Source organism: Rhizophagus irregularis, chromosome 24 (genome assembly GCF_026210795.1).
Source record: "Rhizophagus irregularis chromosome 24, complete sequence".
Taxonomy (NCBI): Eukaryota; Fungi; Glomeromycota; class Glomeromycetes; order Glomerales; family Glomeraceae; genus Rhizophagus; species Rhizophagus irregularis.
The window spans coordinates 920,442-945,486 of NC_089452.1; the positions used below are offsets into that span (position 1 = coordinate 920,442).

The 25,045-nt window shown below is 27.2% G+C and overlaps 4 protein-coding genes across 4 annotated transcripts; 2 read left to right on the forward strand and 2 right to left on the reverse strand.

Annotated features, from left to right (window-relative positions):
* On the forward strand, positions 1-1,535 carry OCT59_015919 (uncharacterized protein; the record flags this gene model as incomplete). Its single annotated transcript, XM_066132142.1, has 5 exons — positions 1-11; positions 76-81; positions 353-569; positions 663-1,026; positions 1,273-1,535. 5 exons carry the CDS (start codon positions 1-3, stop codon positions 1,533-1,535), a joined length of 861 nt encoding a protein of 286 aa, XP_066003160.1.
* A 12,618-nt stretch (positions 1,536-14,153) lies between these two features.
* On the forward strand, positions 14,154-14,912 carry OCT59_015920 (uncharacterized protein; the record flags this gene model as incomplete). The annotated part of the gene is made up of 1 exon (XM_025327862.1): positions 14,154-14,912. The coding sequence occupies one exon, from the start codon at positions 14,154-14,156 to the stop codon at positions 14,910-14,912; it is 759 nt and encodes a 252-aa protein (XP_025169214.1).
* A 3,167-nt stretch (positions 14,913-18,079) lies between these two features.
* OCT59_015921 (uncharacterized protein) lies at positions 18,080-19,073 on the reverse strand (the record flags this gene model as incomplete). Its single annotated transcript, XM_066132143.1, has 5 exons — positions 18,080-18,086; positions 18,219-18,315; positions 18,420-18,479; positions 18,641-18,711; positions 19,054-19,073. 5 exons carry the CDS (start codon positions 19,071-19,073, stop codon positions 18,080-18,082), a joined length of 255 nt encoding a protein of 84 aa, XP_066003161.1.
* Positions 19,074-22,674: 3,601 nt separating this feature from the next.
* Positions 22,675-23,082, reverse strand: OCT59_015922 (uncharacterized protein; the record flags this gene model as incomplete). The annotated part of the gene is made up of 3 exons (XM_066132144.1): positions 22,675-22,712; positions 22,780-22,854; positions 22,923-23,082. 3 exons carry the CDS (start codon positions 23,080-23,082, stop codon positions 22,675-22,677), a joined length of 273 nt encoding a protein of 90 aa, XP_066003162.1.
* Positions 23,083-25,045: the final 1,963 nt, after the last annotated feature.

Below are 25,045 nucleotides of genomic sequence, written 5' to 3' on the forward strand. Positions count from 1 at the left end.
ATGATATTTATGTAATATTCGTTTATAATTTTAATTAACTAAATTTCTATTTTTTAATATTAAAATTTACATTAGATTCTTGTAAGTTATTTTTTATTATGATATTTTTGTGATATTAATTTATTAGTTTCAACTAACTAAACTTATTTAAAAATAACTGGAAATATAGTTGGTGAGTTTATAATAAATTATTGATCATTATATATTTTACGCAAAAATCACTAAGGTTTTTTATTTTATTATATTCCGAATTAAAATTTTAGAGTAAGTATTAATTTTATTATTTTATTATTTTTTTTTTTAATTTAAATATGATTTTTTAATTTATTTAATTTATTATTTAAAAATATAGATTTGGAAAAAGTGGAAATAAAATTTTAAATAAATTTATTTCTGAAAAGAGATTAAAATGGATTCCTTATAAAAAATTTCAAGATGTTGTATATCTTGATAAAGGAGGATTTGGTACCGTGTATAAAGCTATTTGGTTAAATAAAGATAAAAACAAAAAAGTAGTTCTCAAGTGTCTTAATAACTTGAATGAAAATTTAAATGAATTTTTGGATGAGGTATTTAGTATATGCAATTATGACAATATTGATTTTTTAAATTTTAATTATAATTTTATTTAAACTATATATCTAATTTTTTATTTTTAATAGTGGAAATATCATGAAATTTGTTCAGGTTCACTTGATATTATTAATTTATATGGATTTACAAAAGATTCAAATACCCCGAATTATATGGTGGTGATAGATTATGCAAATAATGGTAATTTAAGAAAAAATTTATCTAAAGTAATTACAAATGATTGGAAACAAAGGTTAAATATGCTGTATAAAATTATTTCTGGGCTTTATGAAATACATAAACAAAATCTTATTCATTGTGATTTACATGATGGCAATATTTTAATTCATGTTAAAAAAGGTAAAAAGAAGGAAAAAGATGATGTTAATAGTAATTTAGTTTTTATTAGTGATTTAGGATTGTGTCATCCTGTAAAATCTTCTTTAAAAGAAGGTGAAATTTTTGGAATTATACCATTTATGGCACCTGAAATTTTAAGAGGAAAACCTTATACTCCAGCTAGTGATATATATAGTTTTTCTATGATCATGTGGGAATTTACATCTGGAATTTCACCATTTATTAATAGAGCACATGATCTTCAACTTACTTTAAGTATTTGCGGAGGTGACCGTCCTGAAATTATTGAAAATACTCCACAATGTTATGTTGATTTAATGAAAAAATGTTGGAATGAAGACCCATTAAAAAGGCCATCTGCATCAGATGTGAAATATGCTATTGGAAATTGGATTTTCAATTTTGATTATAATGAAGAAACAAATGAAGAAATAAAAAGCAATGTTATGGAATTTATAAATGCACCAATTGGGAATAATGATCTTGCTACTGAATTTCATCCACAAGCACATTATACAAGTCGATTACTTGATTTTACTAGTGATAAATTGAATGAAAACCTAGCAATTGAAAATCTGGATGATTGTGAAGTTAAAATTTGATGATTAAATCATTGGGTATGTTAATGATATATACAAAATAAGAAAAAATAGATGTCAAACAATTTATATTATATGAAATTAATTTATTTATTTTAATCATTTTAGGTATTATAACTGATGAAATTTATTTTTTGATGAAATGTATGATATTTTTTTTTTTTAAGTGAATATTTAATATTATGCATTTATTAAATCTTTATTTTATTTTACTAGAATTATTTAAACACTAAGGTTAGAGTAGTAAGATATTTTAACAAATTTCTTAGTTTGTAATTTAAATAATTCCTTCTTTTTTTCAACTTTATATCTTTATATCCAAGTATTATTATATACTGTATATTCTCTCTTTTTCTTTTATTTTTATCAGAATTATTTAAACACTAAGACTAGAGTAGTAAAATATTTTACTAGTTTCTTAGTTTGTAATTTAAATAAATCTTTATATTTTTCTTGTAACTTATTCAATATTAAATATAAATTATCAAATTTGATTTTATTTATAATATCACAATATATGTTTTGAATTAAAAAGCTTTAATATATGTCATTACTTGACTAAGCTGTAAAAAAAAAATGAATTTAACAAAGTAATCTCCTTGCACTATGTTCAGCCTTGTCTTATCACAGAACTGTAGCAATGAGCTGGTTTCCTTACTGAAAGTAAGCGCCCTATGCTCCAACTCTCACATAGTACTATACCACACCAAAACTTTCCAAGGCATCCCTATTATGAGACTGCAGTATTAAAATACGCTATGCTCTTAATTATGGAAATGAGGAAGGGAGGGAAGAGAAGAAAAAGAGTAAGTAAAGAGGGGGAGGTAAAAAGAGTGAAAGAAAATGAGGAAAGGTAAGAGATATCAAAAAGTGAAAGTTATAGAGGGTGGCATTGGAAGATAAAGATAATAAGAATAAAAGGAAAAGTGAAATTTGACGAGAGCAAAGGAAAGTTATAAGTAATAAATGACTCTGAATCATTATTTTTTGGTGATCTTTTAATTATTTGTATAGTTATAGTATAAAAAATTTATGTAACCAATATTTAGATTAAAAGATGGTGAGTTATTATTATAGATATTTGAAAATATTTATTGAAAATTTCTCTAAAAATATAAAGATTTAACAGTCCAGCTAAATTCAGTATGGTCCGTACACAGTCCAAGACTGACTGTTAAAATCCCTAGTTTTATATATTTATTTTACATTGTATTATTATTTTTATGTATATATTTATATTCTTGCATGAAGAATCACTGAATTTAATTTTTTTTTACTTTATTTAATTTTTTATGAATCATTCAAAATAATTTTATTTCATTCAAGTGTTTTATTTTTATTTTTTATTTTTATAATTCAGAACGTACGAAGCTGTAGTACAAATTATCAAAACAACAATATTACATGTAAATTGCAGCGAATATAATTCTAAAACTACAAACTAAATCACGAGCCGGAGAAGCCGGGCAGATGATGACTCCTGACCTTGAAGCTGCCGGCTACGCCACGGAAAAGACCCGAGGTCATTCGCAACCACCCTACGGAAGGAAATAAAAAAACTAGAGAAAATAAGAACATAAAAATATTATTCTAATATCTAAATTACGTCCCACTATATTGTAATTAAAATTAACAAATAAATTTATATTATCGAACCAAATTCGATCTCTATGTGATTCCCAAGAACCCGAATGTAAAAAATTACTAGATGTCCATCTAATATGGGCATCAGCATCATATAAACCATTTTTATGGTGAAATTGTGTTGATCAGGTGTGCGATTGTGTCATTGTGGTACATCTTCGTTCAAAGCCGGGCGGTCATTGTTAGACGAGTGATGTTTTTTATAAAACTTCTTTTTCTTTTTCGTTATATTTAAGGAACGCTCCCATTCTTTAACAGCATCGGAATGTCAGTTCCATATAAGAATGTCAATTTTATCCATAACTAACTTCATATATTTTATGAAGGTGTTGAAACGTTGTTTCTTTTGTTTTATATAATTATAAAAATATCTGTTAGGTCTCTTGAGACCAAATGATGAATTAGTAAATAAAAAAGATGATCGATTGTTAAGTGTGAACCGAAGTTCGTATTAAATAACATTGATCCTTTGATAGTGTCGATTAGACCGTATTTTTTGTTGTCGTCCACTATATCCATTAATAAATGGAGTAAAATATCAGAAAATTCAATCATTATTTGCGAAATAGCATCAGAGTGGGCGGGGCATAAGCCGATATGTTCATTGTTGTCATTGACAGAATTACATTTTATGCAAGGGATGGTGCCTTGAGGATAAAGTCGCGGATAGTTACGCTGTTGAATATCCACATACAGTTGGATGTGTGAAAGTACATTTTTTAATTTTTCTTCCTTGAATTATTGATAATTTTTCACTACATGGTGTATCAAGAGGATTATTATTTATCCATTCCCAAGTGAAAGTCCAATCTATATTATCTTGAACTATAAATTGTTTGATGGGTCGCAAAGATGAATTATTAATCATTGAATTAAAAATAGTAGATTGAATGGCCGAATTTGACCATTTTTGAGCGTCTTTATCAATTACATATATATTATACCAGGCAATAAAGCCTAGGCTTGATTGGTGAAAGAATTTGTAGTTGACTATGATCGGCTTTTTATTTCATTCAAGTGTGTGTTATTTGAGTGTCATAAAACAAATGATCAGTGATCACATGATATTTTTCCAAAATCACGAAAATCGCTCCTTTTTTAGATAATTCTTGACACTGACCGAAATTATTATAATTTAAAAAATATTTTAGCAGGGCCTTAAAATAAATTATTAAAATTCCATCTTACTTAATTTTCTTTTATTTATATAGGTGCAATTATAAAATTCTAATTATCAAGATTATTTTAATAAAGAAAAGTGATATAGTAAATCAAAATAATAACATACAGTAGTTGCCGTTATGAAACTGCGCAAAAAATTCGCAAATATTCACTTTACAATGTTATAAATGCGTTATCTATCTATTATTTACTTTCAGGGGTGAGAAAATCAGAAAATTTTAGTTAGTACATTTTGGTCAAAAGTAATTCCATAAGAAAAAGTAAACATAGGATATCAGGTTTTTATCCGCCATAATAGGGAATGGGCTGATGTCAATTACATTAATTACATTGATCAACATTGATCAACTCTTGATTATTTTATATCTTCCTTACCTCTTTACTATAATTGTTTTATTGAGATCGAAATTTTATTCATAATCTAAGATTATAATTCTCATCTGAAGATAAAGAAGTTAAGAAGTTTCGACACTACGTTTATTTATGGTAAATAGGAATCAATAAATAAAATCATTTACTCCAAACGTGAAAAATTTTTATACATATATATGTATACGGGTCTCAGGGTTTTTCTTAACAAAAAATTTAAAAAAAAATCCAAAAAAAAATGAAAATTTTTTTTAAAAAAAAAAAATGTTGTTATGACCATATCCCTTTTGAGCGGTAGCTTCATTCTTTTTTCCTTAATATAAAATGTTCGTCTGCGAGACTTCATTTTATTTTTTTGTCATTATATTACATTTTTTTACGAAACCCCTTTATACGTCTTTTGCGTATACCCATTTTATACGTTCGTGCGTTCGATAAAACCAAATTAATTCACCATCCCGCAAGCTTAAGAAGCACAGATCTATTTCAGACATTCTTTTACCAAGTTGTTATGTTCGTGTTTTATAATCTTACTAGAGAAGCTTAACCTGATTAAGCCATGGTAATAATAACAACAGAATTTCTCATAAATAATGTATTACAACATCACTCACGATTCTATTTATTTATTTATTATTGTTTTATTCTAAAAAAAAGCTGCTCGGTTTAAGTCTCTCAATGACACTCGAAAAAAAAAGAGAATGGGGGTCGTGGATTTTTTTTTTTTAACTTATTTCGTTGGACTTGTTTCCTCAAAAACTTTTCCAGAATACGCCTTCACGATTATTCTTAGCGGATCACACGGGGTCTTACTTCAAGACTCAAACTAAAGCTCAGTCATGAATTCGTCTCGTACGATTCATTTTATTATTATTTTAACCTTGCTCGTAAGTTAGTGACCTAGAGGTAATTATAACAGAATTCTTATAAAAAAATGTATTACACATCACTAACGATTCTATTTATTTATTTATTCATTTATCCACGATTATTCTTAGCGGATCACACACCAAACTCAGTCTGAATTCGCCTAGTGCGATTATTGTTTTTTTTTGAAAAAAAGCCATAGAAAAATCTCTCAGTAACACTTGGAAAAAAAGAAATAACCTTTTACAGTACATACAGACAAAACATTTTCAGAAAAAAAAAGAAAATGTTAAGTTTGGGGTCGGGATGGTTTTTTTTTTAACATAGCTCGTCCTCGGGGACTCCAAGTTTATCAATAACCAACAGTACACGCGCCTGCGGTACTGTAACTTTACCATCTCCATCCCGCAAGTCAAGGAAGCATAGGATCTCTCTCAGTTTTCTTTATACCAAGTTGTTACGTTCGTGTTTTATAACCTTGATCCCTCCAGTTCAATTAATGAAGATATACTCCCATTACTTTGATTCCTAAAGTCAAGGTAATAACAACAGAATTCTCATAAAAAAAATGTATTACACATCACTAGCGATTATATTTATTTATTTTATTATTTTTTTTAAAAAAAAACATAGGAAAAGTCTCTCTCAGACACTCGGAAAAAAAGAAATGGATTTTTTACATAAAAAATAAAACCGTTTTCATTTTTTTTTTTTGAAAAAAAAGTGAGAATATGGAAGTCGTGATGTTTTCTTTTTTTCTTTACTCGTCCTTTATGGGGATTAAAATATTTTTGTCAATAACCATCAGTACGCCGCTTGTCCGGGGTACTGTTAATTTGTTAATAAAATTTGTAACATATTGCATTTTACTATAAATTATTTTGGTCTTAATGTGCATTTTACTTACTGTGTTTTGCCTGTAAATGTATAAATGATTCATTCATATTTGGGATTTCTTATCCGAGACAAAACATACGATATCAATGTACCAGATACTTAATTCCGAAATCCTGAAATATTTCTGAACTGGTCAAATGGCATAACATCATGCGGATAAACTTGCCCTTTATTATATTGCTGCAGTTTTATAATCCAGATTAAATTTATTTTGGTTGCGGCCAACATTAAGATATTGCATTCCATTCTAATTCTGGCCAACTTAGGTATAGGTTTTTTAATATCTAATTAGTTAAAGTTTTATCTCTCGGCCCCTATGTATTTCTTTTTTTTTTATTTTGTAATCTATATATTATATGTTTTCACTAATTAATAAAGAAATATGTTACTAATTGAAAAATAAAATAAAATAAAATAAATAAATAGAAAAAATAAAATTTTCTAGACCTGACCCATCTTAAGCTTTTTAAATGTAACCAATTATTTACAAGTTTGTTTTAAAACAGGAAAATTGTTAGTTAGTAATAGTATTTTAATAATTTTCGTCGATTATTAATAGTAGTTGCTGATATTATGGTAAGTAAAAATTCTTAGTCAATAAAAAAACAATGTTTATTATTTTCCATATTTTAGTACAAACTGAGATATGTTCAGGAAAGTATGCCTAATCTGTTATTAGTATTTATTCATTTATCAGAAAATGGTAATGAAGGACCTGTTGAATTTTCTTAGAAAAAAAAAAAGAGTTCGAATTTAGAAACTTATTACAAGATTACCATTTAAATAAAATATTAAAGAAAAAAATTAAGATTAAACATAAAGTTCACTTAAAATAACATTAAAATTAAATGACAAAATTATGAAAATGTGGTACTTTATACATTTAATTATTTTTTTTCCATGATCGTAAAATTTTTTGTCGTGAGAAAGTTTTCAGTTGGTTTTATTACAATAAGTTAGGGATAATCCAAATTGATAAGGGATTCAAAATAGTAGCGTATAAGTAACAACTATATAACTGAATTCATCAGTTTTCCTCATAAGTTTATGAAGATTTACATAATTGTTATTTTGACCTGAGGGGAGTTTATTAAGTAAACCATTTTTACTTCATTTTCTTTTTATTTATACGGATATAATTATGAGAAAAATATCTCCAAAAATATATCACTATTCATATAAATATAATGTATTGTTTAAGGATAATTAGTTATTTCTTTATATCTTGTTGAGAGGCAGAATTTTTCTTTGACTGCAATAACAAATTGCTTGTTAGATTTATATAAAAGAACACAAAAAATTGAAATATCTACTCTTTTTTTTTGGAAGCTAAATAAAATTAATAAAATTGTTCGAGCATTTATTTCAATGGATCATAACTTAATTAACTTATGTCTAATCTTAACATTATCTATGAACTTCTTCAGGCCGGAATTACGATAATTCCAGCAAGCATCTAAAAACCGAGCTGGAGCCATCTACAAAAGGAAAGATCCACACGATTCTTTTGATTAGCAAAAGTTTATTTGATATACTGTATCTATTTGAACGAAAGGAATTATTTTTAATAACTTAATTCTAACTATGTTTTTTAACTTATTTAGTGGTTCATACGTTCTTGTTAATATTTGCAAGACCTAAAAATGTTAGTTGTTAGTATTTTAATACGAGGTCATTTTTAAAGAGATTTTTACTTTTCGTTTTCGCAACAATCTAACAAAAACATTTTAATTTATTATATAATTTATTAACTTCCTTAATAAACTTTATTTTATTTTGTACCTGATTTTGTTCATTGCTGGTCTAGATAATAAAAAGTCTGAAATATCCTTATAAAAAATTTTTATACGAATACTTCCATTATTTCTCCGTGGCTTTCGTAAAAATTCCGTGAAAATACATTCACGTTAGAGAGATGAAAATTCCAATGATTTAAGGCTATAAATTCCATGAAAATGATACATTCATGGAAAAAACATGAAATGCAAACACGGATCAACATTTTTTACAGGGTATAAAAAACTTATTAATAGTTTGTAAAATATTTTTACTATGAGAAAGTCTTTATGAAAATATCCTAATTCATGTAAACTTTGTAAGTTCATTATTGAATTATGTAATAATTTAATTTTAAAATCTTGCTAAAATTATTTGAAAGATTAATATTATTTCTTAAAATTTCCTTTCTCGGCAAATTTTATAATCATTATACATTCTTTATTTTTAGCTATATTTTAATAAATTTAAAATATAATTATATTATTAAAAGATTCTTAATAAATAGAAATAATTGATGATGTAATATAAAGACGTACTTTATTCAAATGTTTGTTTGTCATATTCTGTGATCCATTTAATCTTTTATTAACCAGAAGTAGCAAAAGCTAGAATTTTTTTCGGGCCATATTTTTTTCCGATGCGTTATACTAATAAAAGCTAATAAATAGATAATCGCAGATCATAGTAAAATAAATATTATATGGATGGAGCATTTTCATGATTTGAAAATTATTTTAAAATATTCGTGAATAATATTGAAGGATGAAAGTTATTGTGGTAAATTCATTCATTACTTTAAGCAAGTTGAAATTTGTGTTAAATTTAATTAATTAAATTAATATTCTTCAAATGAATCTTAAATACTATTTTATTTATATTACAATTTACAAACCTGTATACAAGAAAATCAGATCATAAAAGCACAGATGTTTATATAACTTAAATATTCCTAACGTCATAACCTCAATTTAATTGATGTTCTAAATAGCATTTATGAACTCTATGTACTTTGCTTTGAGTAATAGAATAAACATTAAACAATCATGGATTCATGATAATAATTAGATAAAGTTAACAATGAAAAAATAAAGCAGGGGTGAGAAAAGCTCATTCAGTTCTGTTTATCAAAAAATACAGGCATTATAGAAAAATTTGATCAGGTTAGTTTTTGATTATGATCAGACTTTTGAACAGCATGGCGCCTCATAATTTGCAATTTCGGAGTGGCACATGATGATCACATGACAATATCAAATGATTTTCACGGCGCAGCCGTGAGACTTTTATACCAGTATTGATAGACTTTTACCCATCTTTTTATATGAACACCACCGTGAGAATATTAAGAAAAAAAATCACAAACTTTAACTAGAAACCGTGGGATAAATAATATTATATTATAATGCATTTAATGATTTAAAATAATGCAATAATTATGAAGAATCCTGAAAGTTCTACTATTAGCTGTATGCATTTTTTTTAGGTTCGGAATTATAATTTCGGTTAGTATTCACCAGATATTATGAACGCGAATTACCCTAGTTGAAAATAAGAGAAAAGTATTTTTTTTTCGTTTCATTATTAGTAAGTTAGAATAAAGGTATTTCTTTTCTTTTTTTTTTTTTTATTAAAAAATTAGGAAAAAGTTATTTTTTTTGTTTCTTTATTAAAAAAACATTTTTTCTTTCATTTCTTTATTAAAAGAGGTATATTTTTTCGTTTCTTTATTAGAAAATAAGAAAAAAAGTATTTTTTGTTTCTTAGAAAAGAATTATTTTTTTTCTTTAGAAGCTAGAAAAAAAATCACTTTTTTTTTTGTTTTTTCATTAAAAAAAATTTATTATTCAATTTTGGTTTATCTATCAATTGATCGTTTATTTTACTTTTTATTTTATTTATTTATTTTTTATTAGACAAGGATACAGAAATAATACAATTTCAAAAGAAAATATCAAAACCATATTGTACGAAGTACATTAAAGACTAATTAAATTAATAGTAAATTAGTGGCTAATATATCTCCGATGTAGCGCTCCCATCCGACTAAGTTTTAATTCAACTTCGACGCAGTGTTGGCCAGTGACCCAAATGACCTCAAATGACTCAAATGACTGGTCACGTGTCATTTGGGTCATTTCAACATTAAATGACGAATGACCTAGTCATTTAAAAATTACATCATAATTCTGGCCAGAACTATTCATACAATTTCACTATTTCATGGATAAAATTTCACATGATATTAGAAGTTCATAATTCTGGCCGGCATCATTAACTTGGCCTGAATTATAAAGCATTAATTTTAAATGACTCAAATGACGAATGACCTAAATGACTAGGTCATTCGAAGGTCATTTGGAGGTCATCTCAAAATGGGCAAATGACCTAGTCATTTGCCATCACTGCTTCGACGTGCCAACCTTATTCATCACCTCCTCGTGCACCACCTTAATAAGCACTTCCTAAGTAGCCGTATTTGTCTTTCATCAATGTGTTACCCGTAAATACTGTCATAGGTGAAATTATGTAAATGACCTTAAAATTATCTTTGCAAAGAAAATAAAACAAAGAATTAATACTAAATATATAATGATTTCTAAAAAGTTAATCTAACACTTTTTATAAATAGTTGTTCTCTATAATAATTTTTTTTTGAAGGTCATAATTGAAAGAATAAAGATCCTGTTTAAATATAACTTCTAAACAAATATCATAAAAAAAAATCCTTTATTTATTATATAAAATACCTTTAAATAATTTCATTTTGACTTTTAAAGTTTTCAGATATTTTGAAGAATTAAACTTTATCTTTATCTTTATTATATTCTATATTCAAAGCATTGTATATCTCTATTCTTACACACTTCCAGTAATGGCGTACTAATTTTCATATTTAAATATTTGTATTCTCTTTATTTCCAAAATGTGATGGTGGTAAATGTTCTATCATAAAAATCAACTTGATTATCAAAAATTGTAGCTGTTAATCTGACACGGGTTGAAAACATGTGTTAAAATGTATTGTCCAAGTTAATCATAGTGTTGGCGAAATTGGTAGTGCTGACCGGCATTAAAAATCACGTGCCTCCGACGTTGCAACTTTTTAAATAGTAGTTAGTATTATTGATTTATTGTTGGATTATCTAATTGGATTTATCCTGACGGATAATGCATCCAGAAATTATCCGTTATCTCTGATTTAAGGCGGATTATCCCGATTACCGGTGTAATGCCGTGACTTACAGCTGTTTTCATAAGACCTGGGACAAACTAAATTTTTGAACCCGATCCACCGATTCGCCGATCCGGTATTTTTAGCTGGGCACGTGATCCAGATTTGATTGTTTTGATTTGTAAAATAAATAACAACTGAACCGGATCGGTGGGTCAGCGGTCGGGTTCAAAAATTTATTTTGTCCCAGGTCTTATGAAAACAGCTGTAATTAGTGAATTTGGTAATTGTGGGGCGTAGTATTAAATATGTTGAATATTTTAGTGAAACCCTCCTGGATCATGAGCCACGAGGATAAACTGATTCATATGTAATGGAAACTGATATTTTAAGTAGATGAAGATCGAAAAAAAGGAATTTCGTAAAGTTCATAATTTTTGATGGCTGAAAATAATATTTTGTCAGAAAATGTGGTTCTGAGAAAAAGGTTCGCTAAGATCAAAGTTGATAAATTTAAAATTGAGTGATTTAAAATGGAAAAATTTATAAATTTAGAAAATTTAATTTTTATTTTTATTTAGTTATTATGAACCAAGCATACAATTGTATTTATTTATATTATTAATAAAGTATCTTTTGTGTTAAGACTGCGGTGGCAATGTGATCTATCACGGGCGTTAGTCTTACACCAGATAGACGGACTTCGTATCGCATCTCTATGATGCACGATATAAAAAAGGGTTTGTCAGTTTATACATACTCTACTAATATGCATAATTTTGATAAAGTTACTTTATGTCATCGAATGTAGAACATATTGCTTTATGTAGAACTTTGATGTTAGCGTTAGCGTTTTTTACGTTGTAAGAAATTTAAAATTCGGGTTGATAGTCAATACTTTATTTTTTCATAGAATTTAAAATTAAATATTTACAAGTCAAATAATAAAGTATGATTATTATCAAAAAGTATAAAAATAACGATAAGATTTACTATCCCGAAAGACCTTTAATCATTATCCCTTCAATCTAAATAATAAAAATTTACTTAAATAGTGGATTTAAATGTCATGCAAATAATTATCATAAAATACAATGAAATAATACTTTTTTATTATATTTGTTGTAGCACAAACGTGATTATGTCCTAAATTAATTTGACTTGATAACTAAAATCACCTTAAATTAACTGTTACCCGTTCTAAGCCAATGCGGACTTAGTTAATCTTGATATTTTCTTGTCCTTTTTGACGTTCAACAAGACATAAATTGAAGTACAAACTTTTTCGAATCAGTTTAATACTATATTTCTTCTAGTATGCCAATTTTGAATATTGAACGAAAGAGAAAATAGGAGGATACAGTATTTGCTTAAATGTTTCTAAACCTCATAATGATGCTGGAATCAATGAAACGTTTCATAAATTACTCTAATGTAAGAATATCACTGAACTGCGATGAATGGATAATTGGAGTATGTTAAGAATAAATACGACATACTTTTAACAAAAGTGTATGATAGTATAATGGGATATAATAACTACAGATTATGAGTATAGTTCTTGAGGTACATCACACGAATCCATCAACTACGAGACTGTAACCTCGGGTCATGTTTGCTTGTTTTCATTATTCTTGTGATCATTAATATGCTTGTGCGACCTAGTCTGTAAGATAAAAATATCTACGTCAGAGATTTTATTCCGAATAATCTCTGTGTGTATTACTAATTGTTTGTTCTTATAAGGTATTATTTCACCCTTTTATGCGTGATGATACGCCATTTAGTAGACAAAAGAACATAAAAACCTTATGTTTACTTTTTTTAGATCAAATACCTGCTGATTCAGTGTGAATTTTATTGAACAGCTTCAGTTGGAATCATAAACGGCGTTCACGCCTCCCAGATGTATATCTCATGATGTTGGGTGTTTCTTATTCTTATTTGTGTAAACATTCTGCCCGGAAAGTAACGAAGTAGTGCACAATCTTTTTCGTCCAGTTATTATAAAAATTATTTAGCGGATGAAGCCAAACTATCTTGTTAAGTAAATCAAATATGACGAACTATAATTGAATAAACAAAATAATAATATGAGGTGGTGGTATGCGAAATCATGCTATTTTCTGTTTCATTTAGTTTATCCTATTTTATCATTGCTATTGCAATTAAGTCTTCCCTTAAACAGTAATTTTGCATATTACACAACATGTGGCTGTCGTATATCACGTTATTATGCCACAGAAGATATCCTGACCACATTCGTCACCCTGTATTATATGTTAAGGTAGTACGATTATTGCTGCAATGATCATGATGTCTTTATCTGAACAAATTGAATAACTAATTATTCATTTTTCTGTGCAATTACAAATTTTTAGAACAAAATAAGTGGTGTGAATAAATATGTGATCACTATTTCTAGTTTGATTAGTGGTATGATATACACTTGGAAGATTGAAAGCATAATTTTTTTATCTAGATTAATGGATTCAGTTTATACGTTTGGAAAAATAAGTGACACTCGCGTAATTGTCATGCGATTGGAAGTACAAATGACATCCACCCGCATAATTATTTTATGATATCCGCAATATATAAATAATCAAAATTAAGAATCTGTTCACATCTCGGTATCCAAGTAAAAAAATTGAATAATTTCTCATTTTTTTCACAAAAATTATTTTGTCAATTTTCAAAAAAAAAATACAATGACAGACTATGATCCGTTTAACGATTTTTGGGGAGATTTCATCACCGCAATTGGAGTAGTTGTTATAGCTACTCGGCTTAGTGAACAAGCAGCAAATGGGAATGTCAATGGCGCAAATGGAAATAGAGGAAAAAAAATAGAAGCGGTGGATGATATTATAATTATTGGTTCGCTGCACGCACTTAATATTTATTTGTTCTTTGCATGGTGGGATTATGAAGATGGGACTAGCAAAGCTCTTGGGCTAATCGGATTAATTTTATCTATCATTTTTTTATTTTACGTACTTTTATTTCATTTTCGAGAAACAAATGCGGGACTTTTATTACAAATCCGGGATAAAATTAATAAATATAGATTGATTTTGATTCTTAACATATTATTTTGCACGGTTAATCCAAATTTAGATATCGGTTCCTACGATGAATTTTGCAATATGTATCCGTATGGTCATTGCGAGATTGATAGAATATTGAGGTTTATAAACATAACCTGCATTATTGTTGCATGGATATTAAGTCTTGTCAATAAATATATCGACCCATCGTATTTATATTACATTCAACGATTCTTAACGCTTTTGTTTTTTATTTGTGCAATTTTAGTTCAAGCCGTTGGGAATGGATATCTATTAAGTAGCAATCTTTTGCAAACAAAATTTACAACTGCTCTTGCTACAGTTGCGGTAACCAGATTACTTGATGTTTACAGTAAAGGTGGTTCTTCTATTTTTGCGCCAATTTTTGAGTTAAAGTAGAAAAGGAAGGAAAAAAGATGGACAGTCTAATCTTTTGCTCGTGGTCATTATTTTTAACATTCAACTTCTGATAACTTAATCTTGCCTACAACCCGGTTTACATATTATTAAAGATGAAACTCCATGAAGCATATCAAAATATACAGTAGATGAGCCAAATATATTATTATCCATTTTATTGTAACATGGAGTGAGAAAGCAACAATAGCCTTTATAATATTTACATTAGTATAAATTCTTTTTCATGTACTGTACATATCAGTCTTGTAATTTTATTAATAAAGCTATGGGACCATGTTGTATATAGACATTTGTGGATAAAAAATTATTACTTACGAAAATTTCATATGAGAGAACGTATTACTACTATATGATGTGATATTATAACAAAAAACTAACTGTTAACTTGCATACTTGCACTCCCTATAAAATTTTATCCACTATTTCTGTAAAAACTCCGTAAAAATGAGCCTTATCCCGGATCCATTCACGGAAATGTAAATAATTTGATAAAATCCGTGATATAAGGCTATTAATTCCGAGCCTTTTACGGGAAAAAAAGACGGAATATAAAAACGGATCGAATCTTTTACAGGGACTATGCTATTTCACAATTATTTGACATAATATACATGAGCTTTTTGTTTCCCATCTGTAGTGTATTCCTCTTTTTTGCATATAAACACTAGGTGAGGACGTTCTGTATCATTGCAGTCATCGCAAAATAAACAAGGGGTTAGTTATTTTTGGACCCTTCTAACAAAGACAACTGTCAAAAACTCTAAAGTTATCGAGGAACTCACTGCAATACCTACTCTCGCACGTATAGTCCTTATAGTTCGGGCAAATATTAAACAAAATGAAGATGCTCAAGTATTACAGATGTGTTGAAAGTGTCAAGCGATAATGTGGCGCAACAAATATACGTTACACGTTGTTGAAGCATTGTTTTTCTTTCAAATGTTTATACAGGTCGGTGCGAGATGTTCAGTGCACATATATAAAAATTTTCTTGATATAGCTGTTCTTGTTTAATAGATTATTACTCTTAATCAATATATAAATTTTCAACACAACATAATAATTTACTCTAGTTATAATATAATTATATTGACAATGAATGTTCATATTTTTTGTTTGAAATAAGATACTGACGTTGAAAAATAGCATTTGGGGCCTTTAAAGAACACTTTAATAATTTTCTGATCTTATTTAAGTTTCCATTTAAAATTTTTTGAGCTTATTTTATAGCTTAATTTCTTCATGATGTACACTTTTAATAAACTATACATATTATTTGTTAAGTGCCGTTTTCGGCGACAAAATTTCAATGCATCATGATTTCGAAGGCCCAATATCTTGACATCAAATTTATATTATTTATATTTTTCAAATAAATTGGAACAGTACAATTTATATAAAATTGCTATTTGAACTAATTGTACCGAGTAAATGTAAAAAAGGAAATTAACAACCAAATATATACTGTATGTGAATTACCATGTGTATAGTAAATGATAATTAATAAATAAAATGATTCAAATGTACTAATGTACTAGGGTATCGTCGTGTCTGTAAAAAATTTTGTGGTAGACGACAATAAATAAATAATTATTCTCCTTCAATGGAAATTCATAATGAGTTCTCCATATCGAACGTATTCTCTTTGATAGCTCTCTTGAGTTCATAAACTTAGGTAAAGGCCCATGAAAAGTATAAGTGACCACAGATTTTATTAGTGAAAAAAAATTTTTATAATGGATACCATGATCCTTACTATGTGACACGACTACTGTATCGCTAGTGTGAGTTAATTTCTCATTGTCGAATCAATAAATTATTTGTTTACGTAATTCTCATAATTTACGACATATTATCATATTCAGATTATATCCGAGAAAAATAATGTAACTAAAAAAAGGACAAATTACATTTAATTTTTATTTTTATTTTTTGCAGCTGAGTAGCGCCCTATTCCAGGTAATTATGATAAGAAATTTCATAAATAAATTATATTATTATTTTAAATTTAATTGAAAAAAAAAATACAAAAACATAAATAAATTTAACATTAAATTCTTTTTTTTTTTACAAAATCAATCTTATTTATATAAGACTGGATGGAGCTTTTTTATGATTCCATACAATATTACTATAGATACAATATTAAATAATTCGACATTTTTTTAACCTTAACAATCTTATTTCCTTCAGGAAATTATTTAAGAATTGCAAATAATTTTATTAATTAGACAAACATACTTTAGATAAATCTCACATCATTTTATTTATAATAAAACCATATACGAAAAAAAATCAGATCATAAAAGTACAGATGTTTACCGAGTTAAGAGTTAATTATAACTTAGATTTCCTAACGTCATACTTTCTTAAAGTGATTTTATATTTTCATAAATAATTAGTTAATACAATTTAATTTAACACAATTTTAACATTTCTAACAATTTTAATATTTTTTTTATGCTAAGATTGTAAGTCAATTTTATCAAGGTAATAAAGTAAACACATTATTATAATTAGTACAGTATGTTAAATTTAGCCATCAAAAATTATAACACTCTTTCAATAATTTTTCAGCTGTTTTTAATTTATCATTGAAGGAATCTCTTGATTCTTTATTAACAACTTCAACAAGCAGATGATTAAATTCCCATTATAAATATAGAAATACAAAGAATGTATGATATGATATTATTAAAAATGGTAAAAATAATATTAGTTGACTTATTAGTAAAACAGTCCTATATTTTTTGAAACTCATGACTACTATAATAAAAATACAGTAATTACAAAAATAGAAATATCAATTATGTGCAGATTTTATTTTTATTAATAGAGAATTTTGCGTTTATTACATTTTTATTTATTTATTTTTTTTCGTGTACATCGTTTTTTCAATAAAATAATAAAAAATTTCATAAAAAAAAAAATTTAGTTATTAAATTTTTATATTGCATTTTATTTCATTCCAATAATTTTTCTTTCATCAATAAAATTTTTAATTTTCGTGTAATTTAATACTGAATTAATTTAAAAAATAATGATGATACTTCACGTGATGAAAAAAATGTTGACAAATGTCGCAGTAAAATATCATGCGTTTGAAAGTCGTGTGTCTTTAAATGAGGCGCAATTCTGAGTTTTATCTATTCACTTTAAATTGTTACAAGTATATATTGTAAAAATAGATTATTAACTAATTATCCTTGTAAGTAATTTATTGTGCTTCTTTTCTGAAACATTTGTTCAAATATCTCAACAGGCTCTATTAAAAAAATCTCTTACGGTTGATATTTTCCATCTTCAGATCTTGATCTATGAAATAGAACCTTTAGATCCACTACACGCCAATCAGAATTGAATAGAATATTATTATAAGTTTCTTCAAATAGAATGCAAGACTTTTTTAGCAATATGTTGACGAATTCAGGAGTCCAAGTACGAGGGAATAAGTTGGGCCTATTCTACGCGTTTATTTCTTGTTACCTATTTCAGTATTGCTCGGGGTCCTTATGGGCGTCTGCACAAAGGGCTCGTGTAAATTCCCTAGAAAGTTGACGAGGGGTAGGAAGAGCAGAGAGGGGTAATTTGTTTTTTAGCTAATTGTTTTTTTTTTCTAGCTTTTATGTATATAATTATAGGATGACTTCTGGTGTTTATTCTTTGTAGACTGGTTAGCTTATAGGGTTTTCGTTGTCTGACGTTACCTCTATGTATTTTTTTCAATACGAGTCCTGTACTTTTGTACTTATCCGTACATAAAGATGCGATGCTAATCCTAAAAAAAAAATAAAAAATAAAAAAAACACTTTTTTGTAAATTTCTTAAACAAGATTAGTTGGATGAATTTTTTATGAATATTTCAAACAATTTAGCACGTTTGATAACATGCGCCTACAAAAAAAATTTACTGGAAATAACAACAATTAAAAAGTTGACGTCGGTAAACAAATTAGGGATTGGAATCGATTAATCGAAAATCGACAAAACATAGTAAAATCGATTCTCGAGAATCGATTCTCAGCAATTTTTAAAACACTAAAAGATTTGTTAGTTGCCGATCGTACTAAAATAGAAAAGCTTGATTTGAAATGTATTTATATAATCAGCAAATCAATACCAAAGATGGGGGATCAGCATCTTAAAATGGAAATCACTCAAAAACTAATCTTATGTTAACGTTAAGTTAACGTTAACCTATCATGACATGTCAATCATTTCAAGTCATAACAATAACGTGACGAGCCACCCACCCACCCATAGGGTGATATTGCACTTATATAGAATGATCTTTCTTGCTTAAAAATTATGGGATAAAATTTTTAGCAAATCATGTGAAAACTGAATAATTTTTTTGTTAGCCAAAAATGATCAACAACCGGATGACAAATTTTAATATTATGTAAATAAACAATTTGTTTGTATTACTTATTTAAATATAGATACATTTTTTTTTTTATTTTGAACCAAAAAATAAACAATAATCAAATGGTAAATTTTCATTATCGTCGTCATTACATTATCGTTATAATTAAAGTTCCCTGCCGAAATTAGGGAGTTTCGGCATGTCAAAATTGTCAAACCTATTTTGACATGTCAAAATTGTCGAAACCTAAAAATATTACATTTCACGTAATAACTCGGCGTCCAATGATCATAGAAAGATGCACCATAGCTCGTTGGAATCGTCTCATAACGACGAGTCGAATGGTGGCTAAATCGTCTTTCTACGATCACTGGATGCCGAGATATTAAGCGAAACGTCAAAAATCGGCATTTTGTATTTTGCGATACTGCGCCATTTGACGTTTCACTTAATAACTCGGCATCCAATGATCGTAGAAAGATGCACCATAGCTCGTTGGAATCGTCTCATAACGACGAGTCGAATGGTTGCTAAATCGTCTTTCTACGATCACTGGATGCCGAGATATTGAGCGAAACGTCAAAAATCGGCATTTTGTATTTTGCGCTACTGCGCCATTTGACGTTTCGTCTATTATCTCGGCATCCAATGATCGTAGAAAGATGATTTAACCACCATTCGACTCGTCGTTATGAGACTAATCCAACGAGCTATGGTGCATCTTTCTACGATCATTGGATGCCGAGTTATTAAGTGAAACGTCAAATGGCGCAGTATCGCAAAATACAAAATGCTGATTTTTGACGTTTCGCTCAATATCTCGGCATCCAGTGATCGTAGAAAGACGATCTAACCACTGTTCGACTCGTCGTTATGAGACGATTCCAACGAGCTATGGTGCATCTTTCTACGATCATTGGACGCCGAGTTATTACGTGAAACGTAATATTTTTAGGTTTCGACAATTTTGACATGTCGAAACTATTTCGGCATTTCGGCATTTCTACAGGTTTTAGTTTCGACATTTCGACAATAGCCTGTAGAGTTTTGGCAGGCAACTTTAGTTATAATGCTATCATGAAAATTTTTTCAGGGTAGTAATTCTAAAAATGATTAACAATCAGATAATAAGATTGTTGTTTTATTATAATGTTATCATAAAAATTTTTTTTTCTCAACAATTGGATAATAAAATTAAATAAATGTTATATCAAGTAATTTTTTATTTTGAAACAAAACAATAAACAACAACTAAATGGTAAAATTTCATTATCATTGTCTTATTATTATGATATTCAGTTATCATAATTTTCCAGAACTAAAAATGATCAACAATCGGATAGTAGAATTGTTTTATTACAATATAATCATGAAAAATTTTTTTCCAGAGCCGTAATTCCAAAAATGATGATAGTAAATATTAAATAAATGCTTTATCAAGTAATAAACAATCTTTCTGTATTGTTATTTAAAGTTAATCACATATTCTGATATATATATTTTTTTATTTTTAAACCAAAAAATAAACAACAATCAAGATAATTAACCTTAAAATGATTAACAAGTGAAATAACTAAGCCAAAAATGATTAACAAGCAAAATAAACCGAAAATGATCATCCTTTACCAAATGAGAAAAAAATTATGTTAATAGCTAGTTAAGAGTAATTTCTCATTTTTTTTTATAGATATGTTAAATATAATCAAAAATTTTGCAAATAAAGTGAAGTTATGGTTTGGCTAGAAAAGCCCGGCGAGCGAAGCGAGCCAAATGAAATTGCATCATCATAATAAATCACATGAATATTTAATACACAATCACATGATCTACCAGTAATTTTTCCACCAGTTAAAATTTAGAAATTCTCTTTAAATCTTAAAAACTATTTATCATAATAATTATGATACTGTATAGTAGTATAAACCAACTTAATTAAAAAAAAAGTCAGAATTATTACAGTTCTAATTATACTATGACTATAGCTCCCTGCCATGTTTAATGTTAACTTGTTTACATATAAGTTAACCTGACTTCAAAGTAATTTTTCATGCCGGCCAAGTGCTGATTATTTTTGCTGAAATTAGAAACTGATTCAAAGTCAGGTTGGTCGTCTATAAGAAAAATCTTGAAAAGATTCGATTTTCGATTCCAATCCCTTAAACAAATGTGATACAGGTACGGTGGGTTGTGGGTACTAGGTACCGTTGGTACAAATTGAATTGTACCTGCAACGATCTTGTTAACAGTAACCACATCTGCATTATACCTGTACCATTTAAATAATTCTAGGTATCTTGTCTATACTCCTTTGAGTAATAAAATAAAATAAAACAAATATTCCATTAACAACCAAGGAACCACGATAATAATTTCAATAATTACTGTAGATAATTGTTACTAGTAGTAAAAGGCAACCTGGCCTAATAATCATTATAATCATTAAATATAGTACTTATACTTTGATTTATAACTAACAAACAAAAATGTAGATGGTCATGTACCACAAATAAACCTTTACAAATTACAAAATGTATAAATACTTTTTTGAAAAAAAATTAAGCCATAGCTCACATTAATTTAATCACACAGTACATATTTCTTGCAGATTGTTTAATCAAAATTACATTTATATTATTAATTAATTACGTGAAGAAAAAAATAATGACTTTTCATTAGAAATTCAAGAAGCTTATTCAAATTTTGACATTCAGTTATACGATATTCAAATCTGACATTTGATAATGTTGGTTGCTATTTAGGGATGAGAAAGCTCATTCAGCTCTGTTTATCAAAAAATTACAGGTTGATAGATCAAGTTAGTTTATGATTATGATATCGATCCTATTTTGAGTTAGGTTCAGTAAGATTATTAAGTTGACTTTTAATTTGCATAAATTCAATAATTTACTAGTAAATTAGGTATTATAAACAATACGTGAGATGTAATTGGTAGGATACTTTATAGGGTTACATTTTTCTGTATAGTTATAATGATAAATAATAGTTTTTCACGTTAAGATTTTTATTATAAAAAAAGTTAGATACAATAAATATATATACTTATAATAATAAAATACTATTTAACATCATCCACATTTCTTCCTATTTGATCAACGGTCCATATTGATCGATTTAAAAAAAGAAAGATATATACCGTTAAAAAACCTGATTTTAAAACAGTAAAAATTTTGAGGAACAACTAAATAAAGAAAATACAAAAAAGGCAGTATATAAGTTGACTATAGAAAGGCACTAATTTTTCGTTTAGATAATATTTATATGATAAATTTCAGAATAATTATAATTCTTGTTTAAGATTTTTCTAAAGGTCTATGAGAAGCCAATAAACTAGAATTTAAACATTTTTCGTCCAGTTCAATCATTCATAATAACATTAATTTGTAAGTCAGATTCTACATAATGGATTAAAATTTAATTAATATTATTACACATTTTGAATATTTAAAAATAAATTAATACCCGAGTATTCAGAATAATCTTTGCTTTTTACGTTATCATCAATTTTCAATTGAGAAATATCGATTTGTAAGGATTCTATTTAAAAAATTCTGTTAAAAATCTTTTCACAATTAATTTGAATATTTTATTTATCAATCATATACCTGAAGATTCCATGCTTATTATATTATCATTTTCTTCATAATAATCATCAGAATTTTTTGGTTCGGGAAGATTATTATAATTAAGTAATCTACTTGAATAAGAAGCACCTGAATGTGATTTATATGATAATCCTAAACTAGTTGAAGGTATATTACTCATCGATAAATTATTATTTGCTTTTTCTGATTCTTCAATTTGTATTTGTAATTCTGTAGTCTGACTATCATTTCGCTTATCATACCACTCGCGCAAAATTTTATAAAGTTCATTTGCTGTTGGCCGATTTAATGGATTTGCATCCAAGCATCTTTTAATTAAATGCACAATCAATTGAGGCACTTTAATATCAAATATTGGTCTAAGTCCTTGACAAATTCTTATTGCTAAATTTTCATCATGCCCTATGTTATAATATGGAGGTAATCCAGAAATTACTTCGTACATAATTATACCAAAACTATAAATATCAGCAGCAGTAGTATAACTTTGTCCTTGTAAATTTTCAGGAGCCATATAAGGTAAATTGCCATATATACTGTTTTTTGAAATTTCTGATGTATTGTAATTAGCAGGTCTACATAATCCCATATCACTTATATAAATACGTGTTTGACTCTTATAAAGTATATTTCCGATATGAAAATCTCGATGAATCAATCCATTTTTATGGAAAAGATTAAGTCCATATGCAATAATCCATAAACAATTAATCTTATCATACCAATTTAATTGCCTATAACTCTCATCTAAAAACTTTCGTAAACTTCCATTTTCTGCAAAATTCATTACCATTATATAATTTTTTGTTTTTGGATCTTGAGTTATTCCATAAAATTTAATAACAGAATTTAAAAGATCATTTACTTTATAATGCAATGTAATCTACAAATAAATAAAATACATTATTAAAAGTAAAATTTTATAAATTTACAAATCACTTAATTATAGTACCTCATTCATGAATTCCAATGTAACATTCTCTGAATTATTTAATCTTTTCAGGGCCACATATTTATATTGATCTTTTCTTCTCCAATTTTGTTTTTCACTATCCCAATACCAAATATAACCATCAAGCCAAGTTGCTCTAAAGATTTCACCAAACCCACCTTTAGCAATATATTTAATATCATAAAATCTATCATAAGATATCCATTCAACTGCCTTTGATACTTCATAATCAGAATGTATTGATAACTGAGTATTTTGAATGAATTTATCTATATCATGATTACCACTGGTCCAATTTTTAAAATTTCGTTGAAAATATTTTGCAATACATATAAAATTACAATTCTCACATATGTTGCTCAAAACCAATAAATAAGTCTTGGTTTCTGGATCCTGAGTTATTCCATAAAATTCATATTCTCTTTTAATCTACAAATGTAATACTAAATAAGATAAAAAAAAATATTTGTAATTTTGTTAATAATAAGCTTATCATACCTTATTTGCAAATTCTAATATATTTTCTGGAGTATTAAAACCCTTCAAATTCACAGCCATATTATGATCTTTTTTCCAATTTTTATTTTTATTATCCCAACTACTTATATTCCCATCAATCCAAATTGCTTTATACACATTGCCAAACTTATCATTTGCAATATATTTGACATCATTAAATTTGCCATATGAAATCCATTCTAGTACTTTATCTGTATTTTTGTGAGCTAATAACTGAGTATCTTGAATAAATTTGTCAATATCATCATTACCACTAGTCCAATCTTTAAATTTATATTGAAATTGTATTACATAACATGCATAATTACATTTTTTGCAAATATTATTCAAAACTAGCATATAACTTTTTGTTTCTGGATTTTGAGTTATTCCGTAAAATTTATGTTGTTCTTTAATCTACAAATGTAATGCTAGTAAGAGAAAATAAAAATATTTATAATTTTGTTAATAAGTTTATTATTATACCTTATTTGTAAATTCTAATGTAAGATTTTCTAGAGTATTTAAACTCTTCAACTTCACAATCATATTACAACGTTGTCTTTTCCAATTTTGAATTTTATCCCAATAATTTATATATCCATCAATCCAATTAGCTCTATATATTTCACCAAACTTATCTTTTGTAATATCTTTAATATCATGTAATCTG